The 25,833-nt window shown below is 38.5% G+C and overlaps 6 protein-coding genes across 6 annotated transcripts; 2 read left to right on the top strand and 4 right to left on the bottom strand.

Annotated features, from left to right (window-relative positions):
- Positions 1 to 2,268: 2,268 nt before the first annotated feature.
- BDR25DRAFT_350369 (uncharacterized protein) lies at positions 2,269 to 4,633 on the top strand (the record flags this gene model as incomplete). Its single annotated transcript, XM_033694691.1, has 4 exons — positions 2,269 to 2,318; positions 2,350 to 2,387; positions 3,978 to 4,531; positions 4,577 to 4,633. 4 exons carry the CDS (start codon positions 2,269 to 2,271, stop codon positions 4,631 to 4,633), a joined length of 699 nt encoding a protein of 232 aa, XP_033552922.1.
- BDR25DRAFT_339940 (uncharacterized protein) lies at positions 4,277 to 5,517 on the bottom strand. The gene is made up of 2 exons (XM_033693457.1): positions 5,170 to 5,517; positions 4,277 to 5,113 (listed from the first exon to the last, which is right to left on the bottom strand). The coding sequence occupies exon 2, from the start codon at positions 5,102 to 5,104 to the stop codon at positions 4,664 to 4,666; it is 441 nt and encodes a 146-aa protein (XP_033552921.1). The 5' UTR covers positions 5,105 to 5,113; positions 5,170 to 5,517; the 3' UTR covers positions 4,277 to 4,663.
- Positions 5,518 to 8,010: 2,493 nt separating this feature from the next.
- BDR25DRAFT_339939 (uncharacterized protein) lies at positions 8,011 to 9,039 on the bottom strand. The gene is made up of 2 exons (XM_033693456.1): positions 8,776 to 9,039; positions 8,011 to 8,731 (listed from the first exon to the last, which is right to left on the bottom strand). Exons 1-2 carry the CDS (start codon positions 9,019 to 9,021, stop codon positions 8,297 to 8,299), a joined length of 681 nt encoding a protein of 226 aa, XP_033552920.1. The 5' UTR covers positions 9,022 to 9,039; the 3' UTR covers positions 8,011 to 8,296.
- Positions 9,040 to 11,252: 2,213 nt separating this feature from the next.
- Positions 11,253 to 12,341, bottom strand: BDR25DRAFT_350367 (uncharacterized protein; the record flags this gene model as incomplete). The annotated part of the gene is made up of 7 exons (XM_033694690.1): positions 11,253 to 11,546; positions 11,597 to 11,669; positions 11,715 to 11,821; positions 11,853 to 11,953; positions 12,005 to 12,178; positions 12,210 to 12,261; positions 12,327 to 12,341. The coding sequence occupies 7 exons, from the start codon at positions 12,339 to 12,341 to the stop codon at positions 11,253 to 11,255; spliced, it is 816 nt and encodes a 271-aa protein (XP_033552919.1).
- Positions 12,342 to 19,372: 7,031 nt separating this feature from the next.
- On the bottom strand, positions 19,373 to 21,665 carry BDR25DRAFT_322393 (kelch repeat protein; the record flags this gene model as incomplete). Its single annotated transcript, XM_033692029.1, has 3 exons — positions 19,373 to 21,174; positions 21,234 to 21,320; positions 21,374 to 21,665. The coding sequence occupies 3 exons, from the start codon at positions 21,663 to 21,665 to the stop codon at positions 19,373 to 19,375; spliced, it is 2,181 nt and encodes a 726-aa protein (XP_033552918.1).
- Positions 21,666 to 22,003: 338 nt separating this feature from the next.
- On the top strand, positions 22,004 to 24,053 carry BDR25DRAFT_90323 (WD40 repeat-like protein). The gene is made up of 2 exons (XM_033699221.1): positions 22,004 to 22,138; positions 22,192 to 24,053. Exon 2 carries the CDS (start codon positions 22,209 to 22,211, stop codon positions 24,015 to 24,017), a length of 1,809 nt encoding a protein of 602 aa, XP_033552917.1. The 5' UTR covers positions 22,004 to 22,138; positions 22,192 to 22,208; the 3' UTR covers positions 24,018 to 24,053.
- The last annotated feature ends 1,780 nt before the right edge of the window (positions 24,054 to 25,833 follow it).

Genomic DNA, 25,833 nt, shown 5'->3' with positions numbered 1-25,833 from the left:
CTATTAAGAACTAATATCTAAACTTACTAATTTAAAAAACGCTGTCTTAACTTAGTAAAGTAAAGTTATACACTAAACTTAATATAATTGCTGCCTTTAATAAGCTAAAAATAGCTAAAAAAGATAATAGCTAATAGCGTTCTAGACCTATTACAGCATATTTAAATACTTAGTAATGCTGTTTAGCCTAGCTAACGCACTTAGCACGTTTTAACACTTTATAAACAACGTTTTAAAACTTTACTTTAATATATTTTATACTACGTACATTAATAACATTCTAATATTTAGTAACTTTTTATAAAAGCATTACAGCTACATCTAATTAGTCTTAAAAGCTCTAAAAGAAGCAGGTCTGCAACTAAATGTAGATAAGTGTAAGTTTTATAAGATAAAAGTAATGTACCTAAGATACGTAATATTAACTAATAATATTTAAATAAACTTAAAAAAAGTGTAAGTAATTTTTAATTAAAAATACTCTACTACGTTAAAAACGTATAATTATTTTAAAGTTTACTAACTTTTACTAATAGTTTATATAAGAGTTCTTAAGCATTATCTCTTTGTTAATTACCTTAACTAAAAAAATAATTCTATTTAGATTTAACTAAAGATATAAAAATGCTTTTAATTACTTAAAGTATACTTTTATAACTACTTTAATTTTTTAACACTTTAACTTACTTATTATTATTAAAGCTAACTTATCTAACTATGTTACTGCTAGAGTACTATTACAACGTAATGTTAATAGGGTTCTTTACCTAGTAGCTTACTTCTTAAAAAAGCTTAGCCTAGCTAAAAGAAATTATAAAATTTATAATAAGAAACTACTTATAATTATTTATTACTTTAAGTAATAGAGACTTAAATTAAAAAGTGCAGCCTTTTTAATTAAAGTGCTAAGTAACTATAAAAATTTATAAAACTTTATAATAACTAAGCAACTAAGCTACTAATAAGTAAGATAGTTTAAATACCTTTCTTAATTTAACTTTTGTTGAATAGGCTATCTCCCTTGCATCAAGACGGGATAGCTGGTGTGACTAGTCACGGGAGGTACTTGCGTACGAGGGGGTATTCAATTGATTGTTCATTCTTGTCTGTATCTGCCTACGTACGGAGAGGAGATATAGGATTCCTAACTGTCGCACCATCGTGCGCAGTCCTGTTTCATGTTGGTTACGCCTCCGCCGCTATAGCTGCCCTATGCAGCCTTAGCGTTAATTTAGTCAACTATCAGACGTCTAAGTGCCTTGTACAGACAACTTTACTATTACCTACTAACTTAGTAAATAAAAAGAGAAGCCTAATGCGCTTACATAATAATCTTAAAATGCACTAGCTTATAGAAAAGCCTGTAATGCCTAATAACAGACTCTACTTTGTTCTAAACTGTTCTAAAACTTTAGTTAGACTATAAGAGTTTCTAAAAAGCCTTTCTTAACGTTCCTATATATATATAAATTACATTTAATAGAGACAGACTAGTGAATCTAGTAAATTATTAAAGATAAATGCTTAAATAACCTATTTATTAAGAAAATATTAAAACTTCTTTATAACAGAACTAGACACTTAAAAAAAATTCTTAAGTAAATATAAAGACTAAAAAAGTAAGCTTTATTACTATAGCAGGCTTATAATACTAAATTATAATAAACTAAAGATTAAACTTCTCTGCCTTATTTAAAACTCTCTAGTAAGTAGCTACCTTAGTTATAAAAAAACGCTTAATATTTTATAGCGTAAATACTTCTAGCCTTAAATATTTAAAATAATTTACTAATACGTATCCTACTGTTACGTCTACTAAAGGTTAAAAGCTTTTTATAAAATGTATTATAAGCTACTAAAGCCTCTGCCTATGCCTAAACGTAAATAGTAAAATATTCTAGTAGACTTTATTATAAACCTTCTTAAATCTAAAAGGTGTATAAATATTATAGTAATTATTAACTGCTTAAGTAAATATAGACACATTATCTTATGCGCTAGCATTAAAGCTGCTAACATAGCCTACTTTTTTTACTAACATATCTAGAAACTCTACAGCCTACTAAACATAATAGTCTTTAAGTAAGGCCTATAATTTGTTTCTACCTTTTAAGATAAATTATATAAGTAACTAAAAATTAAAGATTAATTATTATTTACCTACTATTTTAAAACTAACAGCTAGACTAAGAACGTAAATGCTATTATAAAATAATTTTTTTAAGTATACATAAATTATAAATTGTCGCAACCGCTGATCAGGGAGCAATGAGGAGCAAGTCTATTGACTATGAGAGGCTCATAGGGAGCCTGCCTATGTAGTGGGAGCTCCGGCGCCAAGTGTCTCAGGCTGCTCGTCCGAAACACAGGCGCGACACTAGGACCATGTGCTCTCTTACGCGACATAAATAAAATAACTAAGTAAGTTAGCTACTCTTAGCTAAGTTTAAGGCTAATAACATAATATCTAAATTAACTTAAACTTTACTATTCCTAGCTTGTACTAGACAGCACCTATAAATAAGCTTTAAACTACTAACTAGAACAGTCTAACTACTTTACTAAGCTACCTTAGCTTATAATGCTAATAAAATAGTTAATAAGATATAAAACATTAAATAGTTTATTTAAGAAAAAATTATATAGGCTTAAGTTATGTAACAAGAATACGTAAACTAAAAATAAACTTTTATACTTATATACTAAATTAGTAACATAGTCTAGCTAGACGCCTAAAATATTTAAATAAACTAAAAATTAAAAAAGCTAGACTAGAAAGCACTTAGTAAATATAAAGTTACTAAAATAGTCTTATCTTACGCTTACTAGCTTAACTTGCCTACATTTATAAAAACACACCCTGTCTTCTATGTCTCTTTCCTCTAACCTACTGCCCCTAATTCTAATTACCTACCTAGCTAATAGAACCTACTACTAGAAACTGTTAAAGTTAATAGTAAACTTAAATACTTTATTAAATAAATTAAAAACTTCTGCTATAACTAGCATTACGCTGCTATAAGTACCTTATAAAATAGACTAGATATAATAACTTAAGCTAGGAACCTGCTAGAAACTTAAAAAATAATAAAGCTATCTTCTTATTTTACTAATAATAACCTAATATACCTAAACTAGAACTAGTCTAAACTCCCTCTTGCAGGAGCTTAGAACTAATACAGGGGTACTGTTACAGTAACTACCTATAACACCTATTACATGCTGCATAGGTCCTTAAAGGAGCCTTCCTAACTCTATAGAGCCTTTTAGTAGAGCCTCTTTTAAAACCCTTATTTATTAATTACGTGTATATAAACATGCCTTATGTTAAGCGCTTAGGCCTCCCCTTACAAACATTTATTTAAGCCTGCTGCGTCTCCTATTTTCTCCTCTTTACGCAACGTCTTAACATTCACCTAGTACTGTACCTAGGAATCATCATCGCTTCTTTATAAGCTCTTGACTCTTGCTGGTAGCATCACCGTGACACACTACAGCTAAAGAAACTACAGTAGGGATATTAGACATCTACAAGGCACTGCGTTAAAATGCAGTATTTATTTATAAAAGAATAGTAAAATACGATAACAAGAAGCACAAACCTGTTACGATATCTCACCTAGTCAACGTGTATCGCACGTGACGTTGTTGCGGTGACTAACAATCTAGTTAGTAAGGGTGTTAGGGTTCCTTACCTAAGTCCGTTAGGAGGCAGGGTGTACGGTCCTAGAGAGCCTAGGATAGGTTTAGAACGAAGGGAGGGAAGGAGGGAAGGAGGTAAAGAGGGTGTAAGATTGGTATGCTTTAGTACTCTGCAATAGATAGGTACAGAGTGCTTAAGCGCTTTAGTTTAAGAAGGATATTAGATAGATTACTCTATCTAGGCCTATGCTAAATATAAGAATAACTATAGCCTTCTGCTTATAGTAGGAGGCCGCGCCTATATGTCAATAACGGAACTTCCTCATCGGCCGCAGCTGAACTGCTCACGTTCGCCCTTACACTGCAATCGAAGATCATCCTCTACCTCCTGGCACCTGCAGGTGTCTTACTGGTCATCGATCTTGTACTGATCATGCTATTGAAACGACACCTAAAAGCAAAACTAACTACAAAGGCGGAAAAGCGTCGAAAATCACTCCGACGCTCCACTCTTGTGGTTCTGTGGACCTCGGTCGGACTTGCCCTGGCATCAGCAATGGCGACCAGCCAAACAACTGCGGCAATGGAATTTGTTACCCGAACGGAGAGGGTATCATCGGTTCAAATTACGGCTGGTAAGACCTTGAATGTCCTCCAGTGGCTTATCTTCTCTTTCTCGTCCTTATTTGCAGCAGGGATATCCAGCATATTCAAGAAGCATGGGGGGACAGTTAGGTCGGCTGGGTCACCGGGTTCTGGGACGCTACCAATTGTCAGTGAGGAGCTACCCGATATCCATATCTCTCATATACCTCCTCCTCCTCCCTCTAGTAATCCACCTGTCTACTACATGAGATGCCAGAACAAAATTAGGCATGTCATGGTTAAGGTCTTGCACGAAATACTCCATCAACCTAAGTTGGCCCGTAGATAGATTGCGACAGAGTTTGCCTATTGTGCGGGTTTCTATCGGGACGAGTTCTGGTCTTGAAATTTGCAGCTGAGACGGACACCTCCTCCGCTAGACTTCGCCTGCCATCATCTTATCCCAAGCTTGGATAAAGGCCCCAAAAAGAAAACTCTTCTCACCCGCAGCCCTGAAACTCTCATCTAATGGTACATATGGAAGAGCTGGCTGCCCTGGGGTTTGTAGGTTCTCCTCGACTAATCGCCGGCGGCGCGGTTGCGTGCCGTTTGGCTGTGGATTATCAACTTGCGGAAATAGCCTCTTCAGGGCGTCTGTCATGCTCTCGGCGTTCTCGAAATCTTCTTGCATCAGATCGCTATGTGGGTTCGTCTCTCCTGCGGTATCGGAATCTTCTCGCACCGGATTGCCATGTGGTTTCGTCTCTCCCGCGGTCTCGGGATCTTCTCGGACCAGATCGCCATGTGGTTTCGTCTCTCCCGCGGCCGCTGTCTTGTCTTCCCCCCTGGAACCATTATGGCCCGCGCCTTTTGTCATAGTGGGTTTCTGGACGTGCGTGCATTAGCTCTAGAATAAAAGAGAAGTAAGCATATAAGAGTTACCTAGACGAGAAGGCCTAGCAACAATGGGATTTTAGAGCGTGTTGAGATTGACGTGCGATGAATATGTGGGTTGGGTGGAAGGGGATGTGAGGAGAAGAGGCGAACTTCGGTGCAAGCGGTAAGACCTTAGCGGCACAAGCGCAGAGTCAGGTGACCCAAGTTTAGGCACCAGCCTCCTGGGCGCTAAAGCTGTGATCCGTGCGTGTCGCTCCGCGGTCCGTGCATGGAATCGATGGAACCTGGAAAGTCCCCCTACGCGGTAGATACTGAGAAGTGATGCGAAGCACCAAAACGATGTGCAAAAGACTCCCAAGCTTACAGTGAGTCTAGCCGCGCTCTTCGTGATGATAGGAGACATGTCGTGGTGCTGCCGTCGTCGCGAAGTTTCCGCGATCCAGCTCGTGGCGACCGGAAGTCCGGCTCCAACTCGGGACTTACCTAATCTTTATCTCACGAGTCAGACCCTCGACCCAGAAGTGCCCTTAACTTGTTTAGGAATAGGCAAGTGCCTAAATCTTTTAAGCTAATTAAATCTTCTAAGAACTTCTAAGAACTTCTAAGAACTTCTAAGAACTTCTAAGCTAATTAGAACGCACTAAATAGAGAGGGAGGCAATTCCGTCCTAAGGGTCTAAGGGAAAATAGTAGTTAGTTATGTGTATCTTCGTTTATCTATTAGCTATTAACGTTGCTAACTTTAGCTACGTACTTCCTCCCCTAATACTACGTTAAAATTCTTAAAATTACTATTATTTAAAAGCGCTAGTCCCGCTCTATAATACACATTAAATATAAACATTACTAACACCTTATTTAACGCACTAGCAGACCCGCTAACTATGCCTTTATTAAGTAACTTTTCCTTATTATTAAGCCTACCTCTAGGGCTTTTTTAGCTAGCTAGTAACCCTCTAATTAAATAAAATAAAGATACATTTATGCTAGATTAATTTATAAATAATAATAATAATATAAGTGCTTCTAGCAACTTTAGCTAAGTAAGTAAGATTATTTCTTATGCCTTTACACAGCGTTATAATCTTATGTTATAGCGTAAGAAGTTATAGTACATAGTAGACGCGTTGCAGACAGTCTAGTAGACCTTTTAAGACTTTATGCTAGAATAGGCAGACAATAGAAGGGACAACACGCTTCTTTAGCATTGCTAGTATTACAGGGCGCGTAACAGGCAGCGCGTGTTAAAGACTTTAATAGACATACTTTTTAAAATAAAGGTCTTTTATATAAAAGAGGTAGAGAATTGTTGCGCTTTAAAGCTAAATTAGCTTAAATAAGAAATATACTTTAAAGATTTTAATTTAAATATAGATATATTAACGCTTAACTTTAATAATGCTAGTTAAACTATTTAGAATTAAGCGCTAACTTAGTATAACTTTATTATAAGCATATTACGTAATTTACGTTAAGGATATGTAAGCTACTAGAGCACTAATTGTAATAGGCTAAACCTAGACTAAGTCCTTAGTTGTAGAACCTTGACGGAGAAACCTTAGCAGAGAAACCTTAGCAGAGCTAGACGCTCTTAAAAACACCTTTCTGCTAGAGTTCTCTTACTCCTTATTAAATTTATCTGTATTCTACATAGCATACTTCCGTCTACAGTAGCTTTGCCTCTTACATTAAATTTAATTAACTACACTCTTAACTAGCACCTACTAGTTGCAAGGCTAATTAGTAATTTAGAGAGCTTCTAAATTGCCCTAAGCACTAGAGCTGTGCTAGAAGAAGAGAAGAAAAAGAGAAAGGCAATAATACTATTACACTACTAGAAAGTACTCTAACAAGTTCTTAGTATTAACAGAATAAAATAAGCAGCGCTAAGCAGGCCTACTTCTGTTAACTAAATAGAACTAGACTACTATAGGGTTATAATACCTAAGCTAGTCTAGATAGTAACGCACTAGCGCATAAAAGGCTGCACTAATAAGTCTATTAAATTAGCCTTAACGTTATACTTATTAGAATAAAGCTTTATAGTATTAGAAGTAGAACAGAGGATCTATAAAGTGCAGAAAGCCTTAGCAGCAGAAGGCGCGTTACAACCTCTACTATAAAAAGAACCTGCGTTAATGTAGGACATGCTCTGTAGTATAATAGATAAATTAAAGTAAAAAATAAGAAAAGTCTCTGTTTAGATAAGCGCGTTAGAAGCTTATGTAAGTGCCTCTACTACTATTTCTTCTTTAATAAATACCTTCTCTACAGCACTACACATGCTAGCCTTTAGTAACACCCCCCCTAAAGTAAACACGTTTTAGTAGGGTAAACGTTATAAAGTCCTAGACCTAAAACTTTTTAATAAGAACTATAAAAATTAGCAGCAGTTTAGAATCTAAATAGCATATAAAATAGAAAATAATAGTCTGCTTCTAAACTAAAAAGTAAAACATATATTTAGTTAGTTAAAAAAAACTACGTTAGACGTGAGTATATTATAGTTAGCTTAAAATAAAAATAGTATAAAATTATAATTTTAGAAGTTCCTTAAGTCTTAGTTTATAAACCTACTCTTAGATAAAAAAGCTAAAAATAAGCTATAAACTATCTAACAAAAGAAATCCTTTCTACACGCCTTTAACTTTAACTTTATGTAGTTAGTAAATAACGTAAAAAAGATTAAGAACTATAATAGCTTAAAAAGTATTTACTTCTAAGCGCTCTGCTCTAACCTACAAGACTACATAATCTTAGTAAAAGTCCTACAAGAATAAAAGATCTATAAGCTTATAAATAGAGTAGTAGTAATTAAAAAAACATCTTCTAAAGCTATATACACTAACTAGTCTAGTTAAGTCCTAGGCGCTGTAAGGCCGGATGTCTCAATATGAGACTGTGTGGCCTCACGTGACCTGTTCAGAGGTCATGTGACCTGTACTTAGTATATAGGTCCGAATCTTGACAAGCGAGCGCAAGAATCAAGCGAAAATTTCCGTCCTCTGTTCGAAGAGGGGCATGCAGACAGTACTTCTATATTCCGCCCACCCACAGCTCTGTCAGGACAGCGTGTCTTGGAAACGCCATCGTCATTTGTAAACGATATACTCATGCAAGATCCGGAAACATCTGCAAGCATCAATCTGTTTTCTACCTTTTCCATAGGCTAGCTATCTTGAATGTCCACGACTCTTAGTGCAGTCTTCAGCTTCTCCTTCTGCTGGTGACGCGGGATGTACCCACAGAAGGACCGGAGTCGCGGTAGAGGATTCGAGATCGAAATTGCCAAAGGCTAGAGTGACAAAGTCAAGCTGCAGCTCTAGTGTACACAGGTGCTCCCCCTTATGACTCAGGTGGAAGGCAGCGTTTACACCATGAAAAGCCTGCAGAGACTGGTAGATTCTCTTGACCTCCTCAGGAACATACGGCAGAGCCTTTCCGAATGCGTCTCTAGAAAGTAGGAATGGGACAAGAATAACGATCTGGTTCCGTATCTGGAGTTTGCCTTTCGTTAGTATAACAATCGCCAGCCGAACCGCATCAGACGCTGCTTTGGTGAATTCCAGACCGGCGACGAGTTTCGCCCTATGCTGAATATCGTGTTTCTGTTAACGTTAGTAGAGCTCGTGTTTGCGGACATAGATCATACCATCGATCTAGTGATTTCGTCTGCTAGTTCCGTGAATTCCTCCGCCCAGTCATATCGGAAAAGTTCGAGAGCTCCAGTGGACACCGTCTTTATGCTTGTCAGGTACGGGAGAGTCTCCATGAGGGATGCAGCCCTGGTGGCACGCTCCCTCACAGATGGTGGCATTTGCAGCACTGAATATAGTTGCATAGCCTGTCTTATCGGCATCGCTTCTTGGGTGTGCACAGTTTCTGCGAATCCGAGCATGTAGTGCGAGAAACGTGAAGTTATATGTCTGATTCTTCGGCAGGACACTACAAGTGGGGGTGATCGGAACTAAAAGAACATCCGGAAAAACAATACCATGTTTTAGCGCGTAATGCACGGCCTCGCGTAATGCACGATTTTAGCAATCTGCGCCTTTCACTTTTAAAGCTCTAGAGACTTACATAAATTATAAATTATATAAATTTTTTATTATAATACTAATTAAATGCTATAAATTCTAATTTTAGTAATAATTTACATGTAATACTTTATAAGAAGGTTAATTTACCTACTATATTAAGTTCTACCTAATGCTAGCTTCTTTTTTTTATTTAATGCTACATTATTATTAAAATCCTCTAGTGTACTAGTAATAGGCGTAGGAGCTTTCTACTTGCCCTTTATTACCTGCTAGAGGTTATTTTTAAGCTATTAATTAACCTGCTAGGTAAGCTCTGCCTTCTTTTATTAAGCTACTTTTATCTTAAGCTCTTATAGGTAAGCCTTTTTTACTATTACTACTTTATGCCTTTTTTTTTTAACTGCACGCGCCTTTTTAGCTTTTTTTACTTTTTTACACTTTACTTTTTTTTATTTTTAAAGCTATAAAGCCTTTTTTTTAGTATCTTTTTATACTTAATAATTATGTGCTTTTTAGACCTTATTTAGAAACTAAAAAGTTGCACTACTATAATATTTTAAAAGTGCTTCTAGTAGAAGAGGCTTACTATGCTAGCAGCGCTTTTTTTTATTAATTAGCGCATCTTTAACCTGCTTAAGCTTACACTAGAGAAGGATATAACACACTAAGAATAACTAAATAGTTTTTTTAAGCTTTTATATATCTTTTTTATAAAAATTACTAATAACTTTATTTAAAAAGCTTTTAACCTTTTTTTAATCCTTTACACTAAGCGCTAAGCTAGTGCTTTTACTAAAAGATAGTTACTTTTTTTACTTATAGTAAAATTAATTTAAGACTACTTATAGCTTAAATAGTAATAAACTAGTTACTTTAAAAGCACTAAAAATAGTTTTATACTTAAAAAATTTTTTTTAAGCTTTATTAAACATGCTATAAAAGTTTTTTTTAATTAATAATAGTCTTTAGCATTTATCTATAAAGCTAGCTAGCTTAGCTAAGTAGGCTAATAAAAAAAGTTTAAACATGTAAACATTAAAAGGCTGCAGTGTATAAGTTGCATATAGTAAGTATATAGCTAGAAGAATCTTATTATTATTATAGTACTTAATAAACTCTATTAAAACATATAATTTATAACTATCTAAAAATAAAAGTTAGTACACTTATTATACTTTTACTTTAGTCTTATAATTAAACACATGTTTAAGCTATACTAGGCCTAGTTTATTATTTATTTAACTTATAAGTAATAAAGTAAAAAAAGCTTAATACTTAAAAAAGTTAAAATTTTATAGCTAAAAGTTTTATATATAGTTAAAAACAGCTTAGTAGATTAGTATAAGCATAAGAGAGCTACTGTTAGCGTAGATATAAGCTATTATTATAATTTACTTATAATTACTATTCTGTATAAGCTGCTACTTAATACTTTACTTATACTACTATTTAGAGAAGATTTACTTTATTTTTAATAGTACCTTAATTAAAAAGCCCTTTTTATTTATATTATAAGTATGCTGTAGTTCTATGCTATATTACTTAATTTTTTTATGTATAAGCTTAAAATATAGTAAGTACTTAAATGCTAAGTTAGCTTTATTATGCACAGCAGTTATACTAAATGTCTATTAAAATAATAAGTTAATAAAGTGCCTTTTAATAAATTAATTAACTTAGCTTTTACTAGCTTACTTACTACTTATTTTTATTATAAAATTTTAAATTATTTATTTTAAAAAAAATAAATCTTTTGTGTAAAGTTTATTAATGTACTTTACTAGCTCTTTTTTCTGCACTAGGCTAAGTAGTTGCTAATTTTTAAGTTTCTCTGCACGCAGGCAGGTAACACGTTAGTAACGCCTTAAAAGTGTAGATTAATTAACACTATACTGCCTAGCTACTGTAGCATAATTTAGTAATTCTTTAGGTTTTAGCAATTTTAGTAACTCTAAAGCAGCCTTAATACTACCCATATTAGTTAAGAGAGAGGTGGTTGAAGTTTTAACAGCTTCGCGCAGAACTGTGCATTACGCGAGGCCGTGCATTACACGCTAAAACACAGTAATCCGTCACCGCTCGTCTGCAGTCAATCCTTTGTGCCAGTGCTGACTCCACCCTCCTTCGAGTATGTAGAATATGGCGTTGAATCGACCTTAATGGCTCCGTCGCCCAGGTCCAAATTGCCTATAAAGGCTACACCAGATGAGTTGTGTGTGGTGCTGCTGCTGTTCTGGTTACCACCCTTTTCATTGCCCCTGCTTGCCGCTTGTCCATTTGTAGCAGCAGCGCCTTGCTGCCCTGAGGAATCCGGCTGTTTATTGGGGGTAGGCATAACGAAAATGTCTGCGAAGTAGTCCGTAAAAAACTGCGAAGAAAGCTTCTTTATAAACGTGAGCGTGTTGTCTAGAAAAAGGTGCCACTGGTTCTGACCTTGATAGCTTCTAGCGGTATTGGTACAGATGTTAGTGAGCGCTGCACCCGTTGGTTTGTATTGCACACAGTGCTGGTTACGGACGGGACTCGACTTTTAACCGATAGTGAGGCTTACGCTGCTGCCGGGGAGCATCGAAGAGGAGTCAAGTAAAGAGGCCAAAGTAGGAGGATGTTCAGGGAGACGCTTGGTGTGACCAGAAGAAGTGTGCCAGAAGAAGTGTGCTAGAAGAAGTGTGCCAGAAGTAGTGATCACAGGATGGTGCAAGCCCTTTGGCGATTCAAACTGGGAGAACGAAAAACAGAAGATTGAAAGCGACTTTCTGTTCTTATACCTCTCAGGAGTGGAAAGCAGCACTATGTTTTCAAATCCGATCAAAAAAACCGCCTTGGACTGTACGGATTAACCACCCCGAAACGATATAACGTAACTTCCTCCTGCAAGCCTCGTGCAAGCCAAATTCATTGTTGACCAATGCTTCAGGCTACGGACACTCTTGGGGGTGTATAGTCGTAGAGTATATGGCAATTCTGTGAGTCCATCAAAATCGTGGCATGCGGGAGAGATGCTCCTTTCCTGAACTATCCAGAAGAATCCCACATGTGAATGGACTTGCAGATAAGATACCCTTGCTGAGCCTAGTAATGTTGGCAAAATTAACAAGCTGTAAAAGCCAAGGTCAAGTCAGTACCTCTGCCTCCGACACTAAGGTTTACTCTCTCTCGTTACCCCCCTATCCTGCATTCCCTCTCTGTGACCTGTGTTTCCTGCTTAATACCTCTCACATCCCCCCCTTTGCACCTTGCGGTCTCTAGCGTTGTGTAATAAGGTAGACGCCCCGCCTGCTAAGCTAATACTATGCGACTTTCCCTACTGTACTAAAAGGTACGCACGGGAATACTTAAGCTAAGTATTCTTGCATAGTATAATATATATATAGATAATGCTAGGGCTAGCACTAGCACTAGCGGTTGTCTCTAGTCTAGCCTAAACCTCTATGAGCGAGAGAAGACCACGTGGTTGACTGTGCCGACCTCGTTACAGATAGCTACTTTTATAAGTTTTAATAAAAGTTTATGTAAGCAATCCTAAAGGCGCTGCAGACAGTGCAATTAGACTAGGCATAACGCGCAAACGTGTAAGCAAGAAGTAGAAGTAGTATCTAAATAATATTCTAAGCTGTACTCTACTCTATAGTGCTAGAGCGGGTTGTTATAAAGTTTGTTGTGGTGTGGTCTTGGCAAAAGTGAGCAACTCAGGTGTGTGAGCAACTGCCAATCCCCGACACACCGATGCGGCTGATGCCAATCCCCGACACACCGATGCGGCTGATGCCAATCCCCGACACACCAATGTGGCTGATGCCAATCCCCGACACACCGATGTGGCTAGAGAGGTGGAACAGACGCAACTAACTATAATTTAAACATGTTTTACACAACGCATGCTAGAGAAAACTGCATGCAAATTAACAGAAAGGTGCACCTATATTAGGTATACATTTTTTTATAAAAAAGAATGTAAGAAATACATAAGGTGACAGAGAAATAGCGTTACTAGGGTTTATCTAAAGAAATTCTAACTAACTAGCGCGTCTAAAAGAGGAGATTCTGCTCAACTTTTTATTCTGCAAACCCGAATATAATAAGCAGAGCAAGCTCTGCGAATAATAACTAGTGTTATAAGGTATAAAGTATAATAGTATTTAGTAGCTATCTAGAACTAGATTAGCTTTAAAGTACTTATATACCTGTCTATTTAGTCTATTATTATACTCTACTAGAGGGACAAGCGCTATTTTAAAAAGCTTTACCTTACGATCTTTCTTTACTACATATAAGTACTTAAAATAAAGTAAGTTATAACTACTTATACTAGTGTTAATAAGACTATTAAGCTTAATAACTATTCTATTAGTAAAGATGTAGTAAAGCAATATAAATAGCTTTTTACTAAAAAGTAGCTGCTATAGTTTAGAAATAAAGGCTTTATTATGTGTCTCTAAAAAGAAGACTTCCTCTAAAGTAAAGTTTTCTCTAATAATAGTGCTTTTTTATTATTTAACATTATATTTAAGTTTACAGCTTCTATTAGCTTATTTTTTATATAAAAATGTCTATAGTTACAGCTAAAGTAGTCTAGCTTATAATAGTAATAGTATATAAGATTATTCTTAGCTGTTAGCAGCAGCAGTAAAGTTACACCTTGCGCTAGTAAAGCTGCAACTTATAGTTGTAGAATGTTCTTACAAGTAGGCTTCTCTAGACTTCTCTAAGCGCGCTAAGCACTAGTCTCTACAGCTACCTTCTATAGAGAGAATGTAATCTATTAGGCTTAGTAGCAGTAGTTAAAGAAGCTTATTATAGAGTTATAGTAGTAAATTTCTATGTGTATAAGTAGTAAACTTAAGAAAGTATTATAAATCCTATTCTTTTATTAGTCTAGCAGCAGCTTAGCTTTATTAGCAGGTTAGGTAAACTAAACTTTAAAGTCTTTAAAGTTTTAGAATAACTTTATCTTAAGCTAGTAAAGCTTAGCTCTAGCTTTAAAGCGCTAGTAAGTGTTAATAAAAGCTTTTTTAAAAATTTAATAATATTAGTAGCTATAAGCTGCTAGCTATGTTTCTTTATTATATTAAAGTATAGTTATAGGTAGCTTAGAGCTTTTTTACTTATCTTTAATTTAGTATAGTGCGTTTATACATTTTTATAGTTCTTTAAATTACTATCTAGAGAGATAAAGTAATTAGTATTATATAGTAGCTTACTTGCTAGCAGGTTCTTCTAGTGCTTATTGTTTTAGTTATTATTACTTATAAATATAGACAGGTCTACTACTTTAGTAGAGTATTATAAGCCTTCTCTCTAGCTTTCTAAGGTAAACTATGTAGTGTTTAGTGTAGCTAGAGTTATAGGTTTAAAGCGCAGCTACTTTTCTAAAGTGCTTATAATTAGTGTTGCTATAAGTACACTACTAGTTTATTTTAAAAGGGATAAGGAAAAAGTGTCTATAAATGCTAGCTTAGGTAGGTTTTTTAAGGTAGTAATTTCTTTGCCCTAGTTAGCTAGCTTTACTAAGGCGTTATCTAGCAGCTTCTAGAATTTAGCTACCTATTCTTAAGCTTCTAGTAGTTTTTTTTTTACCTTATTAAACACTTTTACTAGCGTGTTAGTATAGTTATAGAAGGTCTGTGTTTTAAGAACATATTAGACTAGCATATTAGCAAAGACTACTTTTTTACTAGTTATAAGCATAAGTAAAGTAATAGTAAGGTTATAAAGTTTATATATATTATTACTTTATAAAACCTTTTTAGTTCTAACTACTATTAGTTTTTTATTTTACTAAGCCTATTTATAAAGTTTTTTAATTATGTAGTTCTTTTTAAAGACTTTTTCTCTATAAACTTTAACGCTGCTCTTAAGTGTCCTAGGTTTAAGCGTGTGCTATTTGCTAGTTAGTAGAGCGGTAGAGTCTACTCGCATCTTAGGCTTTAAGAGTTTCTCTTTGCTAGTATTAGTTTAATGCTGCTAGCAGTGCAGCTAATTAGTTAGTAAGCCTGCTGTCTCTAGACCTGTATTACCTACTGCTTTAAAGCTTCTAATTATGTAGCAAAGGATCTAGCAGAGTAATCTCTTCTAGAGTAATTAGTATAATAGAGCTCTAAGCTCTCTTCTGTTATACAGGTAATATAGGCCTCTTCTTATAGTTAATTTAGCTGCAGCGTCTTGCTTAGCATAGAGCTCTTTAAAAGGCGTTAGAGTACCTAGCCTAAGTAGGATTTTACAGAGCGTGTTAACAAACTAAAGGCTCTGCTTAGTTATATAATAGTTGCTTAGTAGGTAGTTATTAGCAAATTAAGCGCATAGGCTAATTGTTTAGTAAGACTCTAATATTATGTTGCTGTTCTCTAGCTAAAATAGAATTAATTCTAGTTTAATGTAATAACAAGCACTGTCTCTACTACTATATAAAGCTAGGGAAGCAAGGTAGATTATGTCGGCTCTATTTTAGCTAAACTAGGATGGGGAATGAAGAAGGCGAAGGGTTTTCGCGAGAGAAAAGCTTGCGCGGCGCCAAGGCGCTAGCGCGCTCGCTTAACCCTTAAGGAGATCATGTAACTAGCAGCAGAGCTTGACAAGCAGCACTGTTATAATAAAAAGCTAAAAGTATTTAACTTTTTTTATTAGTATATTAAAAGTTAATTAGTAGATGTATTAGTAACGTACACTATAGACAAGTTGCTTACACACCTAAGTTGCTTACTTTTGCTAAGACTCTACTAAACTACTCTTTCTACTCTAATGCATTTCTAATAACACTACTTAAACGCGCTAAAAGAATGTTAGATATAGCTTATACTCTAGGCTTTTAAATAAGATGTAACACTTTTAAAGTAACTGTTACAGTTATGTTACAGCTATCCAACCCCTAAGTATCCTAAGGGCTTGGCACAGGGTATATAGGCTTCTTAGCCTCTGTACCTCTGCCTCTAACCCTAAGGTTTACTCTTGTTACACCCTCCTATCCTGCATTCCCTCTCTGTAACCTGTGTTTCCTACTTAATACCTCTTATTGTAACATGCTACAGCTATGTATAAAGCTTTTTAAAAAATAATAAACAACTAATATACTTAATAACTTTTACAAGTTAATTTTATAGCTAACTTATAAAAGCTAAATAATAATAAAAAGTAAGTAATTATTAAACATATAATTAAGCTATATATATAGGAATTTTCTTTTTAGCTAGTAACAATAGCTAATATAGCTAATTCTTTACACGCTAAGTATAATTTAGGCTATGTTAGCATAAACTAGCCTAGTATGTTTATAAAGTGTTATTTAAAGCTTAAAGTAAAGTTTAAGTGCAAGTATAACTATTGTAATAAGGTAGGCGCCCCGCCTGCTAAGCTAATACTATACAACTTTCCCTACTGTACTAAAAGGTACGCACGAGAATACTCAAGCTAAGTATTCTTGCATAGTATAATATATATATAGATAATGCTAGGGCTAGCACTAGCAGTTGTCTCTAGTCTAGCCTAAACCTCTATAAGCAAGAGAAGGCTACGTAGTTAACTGTGTCTACCTTGCTACAACTATAGAAAAGCTTTTTATAAAAATTCTAGAGTAATTTAAAGCTAATTTAGCCTTATAAAGAATATTAAAGCTAAGTATAGCATTTAGAATAACAACACTTATAACTTTATTAAGATAGGCTTTATAATAAGCTAGATATTTACTAACTATACTTACACTTAAAACTGTACTTAAAGCTTTAGATAACACTTTATAAATACACTAGGCTAGTTTATGCTAATATAGCCTAGATTCTGCTTAGGGTGTAAAGACTTAGCTATATTAGCTATAGTACTTAGCTAAAAGGAAAATTCTTATGCATATAGCTTAAGTATATTCTTAATAATTACCTACTTTTTATTATTATCTAGCCTTTATAAGTTAGCTATAAAATTAGCTTATAAAGATTATCTAGTGTATTAGTTATTAATTATTATTTAAAAGACTTTACATAGTTATAGCTATAGTATATTACTTTAAAAGTGTTATATTTTATTTAAAAGCTTAAAGTGTAAGCTATATCTAAGTTTTTTTTTAGCACATCTAAGTAGTGTTATTAGAAATGTATTAGTGTAAAAAAAGTAGTTTAGTAGAGTCTTAGTAAAAGTAAGCAACTTAGGTGTGTAAGCAACTTGCCTATAGTGTACGTTAGTATTTTTTTAATAATAAAGCGCTTAATACTTTACTACTTAACATACTTTACAGGCGAGTTGCTTACACACCTAAGTTACTTACTTTTACTAAGACCCTACTAAACTACTCTTTCTACACTAATGCATTCCCTATAACACTACTTAGATGTGCTAAAAGAACATTAGATATAGCTTACACTTTAAGCTTTTAAACAAAACATAAAACTCTTAAAAAAATGTGCTACAGCTATGTATAAAGTTTTATAAAAAATAATAAATAACTATAGCACTAGACAACCTTTATAAGCTAATTCTATAGCTAAATTATAAAGGCTAGGTAATAAAAAAAAGTAGGTAATTATTAAGACTATACTTAAGCTATATGTGTAAGGAATTTCCTTTTAAATAGCATTTATAGCTAATATAGCTAATTCTTTACGCACTAAGCATAATCTAGGCTATGTTTACATAAACTAGCCTAGTATGTTTATAAAGTGTTATTTAAAGCTTAAAGTAAAGTTTTAAGTATAAGTATAGTTAAAAGATATTTAGCTAATTATAAACCTTATTTTACTAAAGTTATATGTGTTATTATTTTAAATGCTATACTTAGCTTTAATATTCTTTATAAGGCTAAACCTGCTTTAAATTACCTTAGAACTCTTATAAAAAGCTCTTTTATAGTTATACTTACACTTAAACATTACTTTAAGCTTTAAATAACACTTTATAAATATACTAAGCTAGTTTATGTAAACATAGCCTAGATTATGCTTAGCGTGTAAAGAATTAGCTATATTAGCTATAAATGCTATCTAAGGGGAAATTCCTTACGCATATAGCTTAAGTATAGTTTTAATAATTACCTACTTTTTTTTATTACTTAGCCTTTATAATTTAGCTATAGAATTAGCTTATAAAAGTTGTCTAGTGCTATAGTTATTTTTTATTTTTTATAGAACTTTATATATAGCTATAGCATGTTTTTTTAAGATTTTTATGTCTTATTTAAAAGCTTAGAGTGTAAGCTATATCTAACATTCTTTTAGCGCGTCTAAGTAGTGTTATAGGGAATACATTAGTGTAGAAAGAGTAGTTTAGTAGGGTCTTAGCAAAAGTAAGTAACTTAGGTGTGTAAGCAACTTGCCTGTAAAGTACGTTATTACCTTCTAAGAGCACCTAAGTAAATAATGATTCTTAATCTCTCTTGTCTTCCTCTCCTCTGTATAAGCCCTCTAGGTTGGTTACCTAGGACGCTCCTGCTACCTAGTTAGGATAAGATAAGTGTAGACTTCTCTTTTCGCCCTTCTTAACCTCCTCTCTTCGCTCTAATCATAGTCACCACAACTAGCATAGGTGCAACCCCTCTGTTAGGTGAGGTACCGACGTAACACTTTCCAACTCTAAGCTGACATCAAGCATACAATTTCTAACACTCACTCATTCATTTATTCATTTATTCACTCATATTTTCCAGGTCGCAGACCAAACCAATCACTAATCTAAACCATAACTAATTTCCCCCATCCTATCCTATGACCTCATCTCATCACTCTCATACCTCTTATAAAAATCATTTACCCTCATTCAAATCCTTCCCATAACGCGCACTTATATCGCAGAAGTCATTGATCATTCTAAGACAACCAGACACAGCAAAGGCAGTGCCAGACAAAGGACAACTGAATTCCCCCCGAATCCAGCGGACGTACGCGCCATTCCAGACCAGACCAGAGAAAGGAATTCCAATGACCCTGCAACCTGCATGGCTGACATGAACTCCAAAAAATGCTCTTTAACAGATCCAGTCCCATCCAGACACCGTCCATCGTATATCCATCAAAATGGAGGAAGTGAAAGAAGAAGAAGAGAGCAAAGTAGTGAATTGCCTTCGTAACCCTTACGCTTTTGACCAAAGATAAAGGAAGGTGTGAAATGGATCATTTTTTAGAACTTAAGACCGTCAAATGAAAAACGTACCCGAACGCCTCGCCAAATGCTCAAGAGGGAAATGTAATCTTGTACTTCCAAAAAAAAAAAATTGGGTGTAAAGTGCTAGTCTCAGTTGACATCCATACCGTCATCTTCGATTTCCTCTTCTGCTTCGTCATCACCAACGGCCACTACACCAGCACTGCCGAGGCTGCGTTTCCTATTGCTACCAGAGCCGCCGAAAGGCCGATTCAGAGCGCCCATTACCTCCAACTCTTCGCCACTGACAGCTCTGCCTTCATTGTCGATCTCTTCGCAGAGATCGAGAAGAGCGCCGTGGTGAAGGTTCTTGAAAGCGCGTGTACGGACGATACGACCCCAATTGCTCAGGCAGAATGCTGCCGCACGACGCTTGAGCCACTCTTCACCAGCTGTGCTAGCACGCTCCCAGATGAATGCCGCATGCTCGACGTCAAGCTCTCGGCCGAGACGGTTGACACAGAGGAGCCGAAGACGTGGCATGTCGTAGATATTGGCCATGACGAGCATACCAGCGACATCGTTAAGACTAGGGCCATTCTGTGGGTTGGGAGAAATGCTGTCAGAGTAGAGGTAGAAGAGGAAGGCGCGGACGGCGCAGTAGGGCTCGGGAATGTGCATCTTCTTGGAGTGGAATTCTGCCATCTGGGCTGACCATAGACGAGCAAAGTGTGGCCAACGCGCATGTAGAATGAGTTTGTGAACGTGGATGGGGCGAGATTGTGGTATCACAGCGTCGGTTGGAGAGCTGAGCGGATCTACAGGTGATGCCTCCAGGTCATAATCGTCGGGATAAGCTGTGATCACGAAGTCCGCGCCGCTGCCGGTGTCAGGAGCCTTGTCGAACGTGGTCGACAAATCAGCACCAATTCCTGTCAAGTAGGAGCCAACATTTGCGTCGGAGGAAGGTATTTTGGCTCGAGAATCTGATGCCAGCTCGTTCCCAAGAATTCCATATTTGCGGAGGTCGATAGCAAGCACGTCACTGAGATATTCGCCGCCAGTCATCCCGTTGCCATCTCCCGAGGGTTCGACGGAACTGCCAAGAAGCCATGCATGTGTGCCTTCGGCGTTCATAGTGCAGTAATGCCAGCGAAAGTTTTGGCTGAATAAATCCTTCCCATCAGCTAATTTTTGCCAACGCAGCGTGTCTAGCTCTAAGCTGGAAAGACTCGTCTCGCAGCTGAGTTCTGCCGGGGTAACAAAATCTAGCATGCATCCCGAAGAGAAGACATGGAAGTGCATGCCTGCTGCTTGGGAAGGGAGATTCGGGCTTGAATGGAACTTTAGGGAAGATATAGAACCTGGCGCAGTATATGGCGACCTAGCCGACGTTAATGTGCTTGGGTAAGATTGCACACTGGAATTTGCCAGATACCCAGTGCTGCCGGTCGTTTGCTGACCAGGGGATGGGTTTGGGAGGGACCGGTGATACCTAGAGACCAATTGTCTGTCGCCAGTGCCATACGTCATGGCTTGTTCAAATCCAGGACTACCGCGGAGATCTAGCCACCAGATCTCAGTATTCTTTTCCATCTCGTCGTTGATACCGCCGAAGATCCAGATCCTGCCGTTCCAAATCCAGCTCGCATGGTCGTATCGAGGGACAAATTTCCAAGACCGTGACCATGTCCATGTCTTGAGATCGAGATAGCATATGTCGTCGAGCACGCTGTCGTGGCCGGTCTGTCCTCCACTAATGTATAGCTTCTCGTCGTGGATGACTGCAGAATGTCGGGCTCTACCTCGGGGCGACACTCCATGGAGCTCGGGTTGCGTCCAGTATGCGGTCTTGAGGTCAAAGACTATGACGTCGGACAGGTGTTGGCGGTGTTCGTTCTCTCCGCCAAAGACCAGGAGTTTGTCGCCCTGCCAGAGATTGGCCGTATGACCTATACACTTCGTATCAGTACGATAGCGATCAGAAAGTATTAATCTGTCGAAAACGCACCCATTCGAACGCCCGGAATGTCTCCATAGTTATCGACGAGATTCCACTGGCGAGATGCAAGGTTCAGGCGAAGGACGTGGTTGTACACTACCGAAGAAGGTTAGTCAAACAAAACAACGTTGTCACTTTCAACGACGTGCCTTCATCGGTATACTGATCAAACCCGCCGAAAGCGTAGATCTGGTCGTTCCCGACGTACGTGACGGAGGCGTTGACAAGGCAGGCAGGCTTGGCACCGACAGTCGTGATCATTTTCGGCTTGTAGCCGTCGGCAACAGACTTTCGGCCGCGCACAGGGCTGGCGGACAAGAGAAATGTATTGTTGGGAGAGCTGGAGGGGCCTGCTGGGTGGGTTAATGCCGTCGAGGGGGGGTTGGCAGCAGGAGGGTTCCCGGCAAAAAGGGAAGGGGCAGCAAAGGCGGGCAGAGCCATTGAGTGTACGGAGCGGGTGTCAAAGTGAAGAGAGAGGCATTAAGGGTAGGCAGCGTCGATTTCACGCTGTATTTCAGTGAAAGCTGTGCCGTGGGCGAAAGTGTGAAGTGAGGCTGACTGGTCTCTCTTGACACCTGCACAAGACACAGGGCGGTGAAGGGGCGCCCGGCAGTATCCCGGCTCAGCAGAACCTGAGGGATGAGGCTGCACGTGATGTCATCGGCAACCGAAGCGGCTAGAGCGAGTAAGGCCCTCGTCGCCCTGTCAACCGGCACGAATAAACAAACGATATTTAATCCCACCATCCTGCTGCCTCTCTTCCTTCCCACCTTACCTCCCTCACATCCATCTACATCTCTCTACATCTTCCAAAACGCTTCAAACCGTATTCGAATCAATACCTCTGTGCATCTGTTACAGCATTGTATAACACTAATAATTCTTCGCCAGCAGCAAAACTAGGAAAGCATATTGTGTGACCTATCACGTGTCCTTAGAATCATGACTCTTCGCTAACACTGTGCAGTACGGAGTCGAGTAGCCATGGCAAGCCCAGCAGTTCTGACCCCGGTCAAAAGCCGCTCATCAATCTTCTCCACCCGCACCGCTGGCGGTCGGATGCCATTGACTCCTTCTCCTCGTACGCCCCAAACCCAGACACCCGATGTGCCTGGTGCACATGAGTCTATTCATGGCGGCAACGGAAACTTAATGTCACGATTCCAACGCTCCATCTCCAAGGCCTCCGTCCGAGATTCCCCCAAGTCGAACATCGCTCGAGCAACATACTCCCCGCGACGACTGGACCTTGGCGTTTCTGATTGGACATTGACGGGAACGAGCAACGTGACGTCAACAACTAAGACACCTGCCAAATCAAGGAAAGATGGCACTATTCGATCACGACCAACCAAGACGAGGATAGCCTACAACGCTGCCGACCGTTTCATCCCAAACCGGACCGCAAGTGAGGCTATCTGCAACGTTGGCACGGGGAAGCTCGACCTTGATCAACGACCAAAGTCAAGCTCAACATCAGGCGAAGGCTCATCTGTTCTTGCCAACGCTGCCGGTGCCTTTGACATGGGGGGCCGAGGATCAGAAGAAGATGCCACCCTATTACTGGAAAGCCTCAGTCTTGACGACGACGACGAGGATGGGCGGCCGCAGTCCAAACCCGCCCCCGATACCGTTGCATACCAATCATCACTTGCATCAGCGTGTGGAGTCAACCTTAACACGCGCATTCTCGCATTCAAGCCTGCTCCTCCCGAGTCATCAAAGCCTATAGACCTGCGATCTCAATACAACCGACCCCTCAAGCCAGCCAGTGCCCTCAACGCACAGAACCGTCGTCGCATTCCTTCTGCCCCTGAACGCGTTCTCGACGCACCAGGTCTTGTCGATGACTACTATCTCAACTTGTTGGACTGGTCTTCCGGAAACCAAGTTGCCATTGGTCTGGAGCGCTCAGTCTACGTTTGGTCTGCCGATAGTGGCTCAGTGGCCTCACTCCTCGAATGTTCCCAAGATACCTATATCTCCTCCGTGAAGTGGTCTGGTGACGGGGCCTATGTCGGCGTCGGTCTCGGCACAGGCGAAGTTCAAATCTGGGACGTCGAGGAAGGCACTAAGCTGCGAAGCATGTTCGGCCATGAAACCCGTGTTGGTGTCATGGGCTGGAACAAGCACATCCTCTCCACCGGTGCCCGCTCCGGCCTCGTCTACAACCACGATGTCCGCATCGCCCAGCACAAAGTTGCTGAACTAGTCTCGCACACTGGTGAAGTTTGCGGACTCGAATGGCGCGCAGACGGAGCTCAACTCGCTACCGGAGCCAACGATAACCTTGTCTCAATCTGGGATGCGCGCTCTCTCGTCGCTCCCAAATTCACCAAGACGAACCACCGTGCTGCTGTTAAGGCTGTAGCCTGGTGCCCGTGGCAATCTAACCTTCTCGCGACCGGTGGTGGTTCCAACGACCGCCAGATCTACTTCTGGAACACCACGACCGGCGCGCGCATCAACCACATCCAAACTGACTCCCAAGTCACCAGCCTACGATGGAGCACACACTACAAGGAGATCGTCTCTAGTGGTGGCTTCCCCGACAATAGCCTCAGCATCTGGAGTTACCCCTCTGGAGTGAAGAATATGGAAGTTCCTGCTCATGAGTCGAGGGTCTTGCATTCGTGCCTGAGCCCTGATGGCCAGATGCTTGCGACGGCTGCTGCTGACGAATCTCTTAAATTCTGGAAGATCTTTGAGAAGAAGTCTGGTGCGCCGAGTGTGTCGGGACAGGGCGCAGGCACGGGCAAGGCGAGCGTTGTGAAGCAGATGACGATCCGTTAATTTGGACAAGAAGGTGGAGGAGTATGAGCGAAGGGGCTGAGTGGAACTGAGAGAGTAGCTGGCTCAACACGATCACGTCAAATCGTCATAGATAGTCTCTGTCTTGTCTGGACAATGACGCCAGTGCAGACATCTTATCATCATCGACAATATTAACATTAATATCAAAACCAACATCAACCAACGGCTTGCGTAACGGAGCCTCAACACCGACTCTACGCGGACCGGTAAGTTGGTAAGTATACCATCTCCTTTGGGTATGTGACCATGTCCCCTCAACCTCCACATGAACCTCCGGAAACTGTCAACTTGGGTGGGTTATCGGGAAACTCTGGTCGTTCCATTTATCCCACCAGCGAGGCGTCTTGGAAGCATAGGCGGAGTTGGAGGTGCTTTTTTCGAGCGTCTGTCTACAAGGACTGCATGCACGCGACGGTGGAAATTGCGTGATATGAGTTGGTATTGGGTTGTATTGGATTGATACAGGCCAGACTTCACGATTCATCATGATCTTTTTGTACCTACGAAGCTCAGTCGGCTCTTAGCTCTATTAGTCCTTAGGGCTATGCAGGGGGTTTCTGTGTGTTAGGTTCTTGGATTACGACAAAGGGATACGCCAATATTCAAACAATCATCTTCGACTTCAACTCCTACTGTTGCATATGTGGCATTAGTATCCTTGGAAGGACGGCGTGATGTAGTCAGAAAGTTGCTGGCATCGGCAATGATAATCTTGCAACTCCCTCGAAGTCGACCCTGCTGCAACCCTGCGTCCCACCCACCTCGCTCGAGATGATGCATCTACACTTCCAACCTTCTCATTCTCCTTTAAATACATTTCTTTAGCCTCTGTTACTTCTTACGAACGATATTTGAACAAAATTTCCGTTCTAGACTAACTTAAAATATAAAATATATAAAATATAACGTACTTCACAGGCGAGTTGCTTACACACCTAAGTTGCTTACTTTTGCTAAGACCCTACTAAACTACCCTTTTTACACTAATGCATTCCCTACAACACTACTTAGACGCGCTAAAAAAATGTTAGATACAGCTTACACTTTAAGCTTTTAAATAAGACATAAAACTTTTAAAGAAATGTACTATAGCTATATATAAAGCTTTATAAAAAATAATAAATAACTATAACGTACTTCATGGGCGAGTTGCTCACACACCTAAGTCGCTTACTTTTGCCAAGACCCCACTAAACTACTCTTCCTACACTAATGCATTCCCCACAACACTACTTAGACGCGCTAAAAGAATGTTAGATACAGCTTACACTCTAAGCTTTTAAATAAGACATAAAACTCTTAAAGAAATATGCTATAGCTATGTGCAAAGTCCTATAAAAGATAATAAATAACTATAGCGCTAGACAACCTTTACAAGCTAATTCTACAGCTAAATTATAAAGGCTAGGCAATAAAAAGAAGCAGGTAATTATTAAGACTATACTTAAGCTATATGCGCAAGGAATTTCCCCTTAGATAGCATTTATAGCTAATATAGCTAATTCTTTGCGCGCTAAGCGTAATCTAGGCTATGTTTGCATAAACTAGCCTAGTACGTTTGTGAAGTGTTATTTAGAGCTTAAAGTAACATTTAAGCGTAAGTACAACTATAAGAGAGCCCTCTATAAGAGTCCTAGGGTAATTTAGGGCAGGTTTAGCCTTATAGAGAATATTAAAGCTAAGTATAGCATCTAGAATAATAACACGTACAACTTTAGCAAGATAGGGTTTATAATTAGCTAGATATCTTTTAACTATACTTGCGCTTAAAACTTTACTTTAAGCTCTAAATAAC

This window comes from Lindgomyces ingoldianus (assembly GCF_010093535.1).
Source record: "Lindgomyces ingoldianus strain ATCC 200398 unplaced genomic scaffold BDR25scaffold_4, whole genome shotgun sequence".
Classification (NCBI taxonomy): Eukaryota; Fungi; Ascomycota; class Dothideomycetes; order Pleosporales; family Lindgomycetaceae; genus Lindgomyces; species Lindgomyces ingoldianus.
This window is presented reverse-complemented; position numbering and strand designations above follow the sequence as displayed.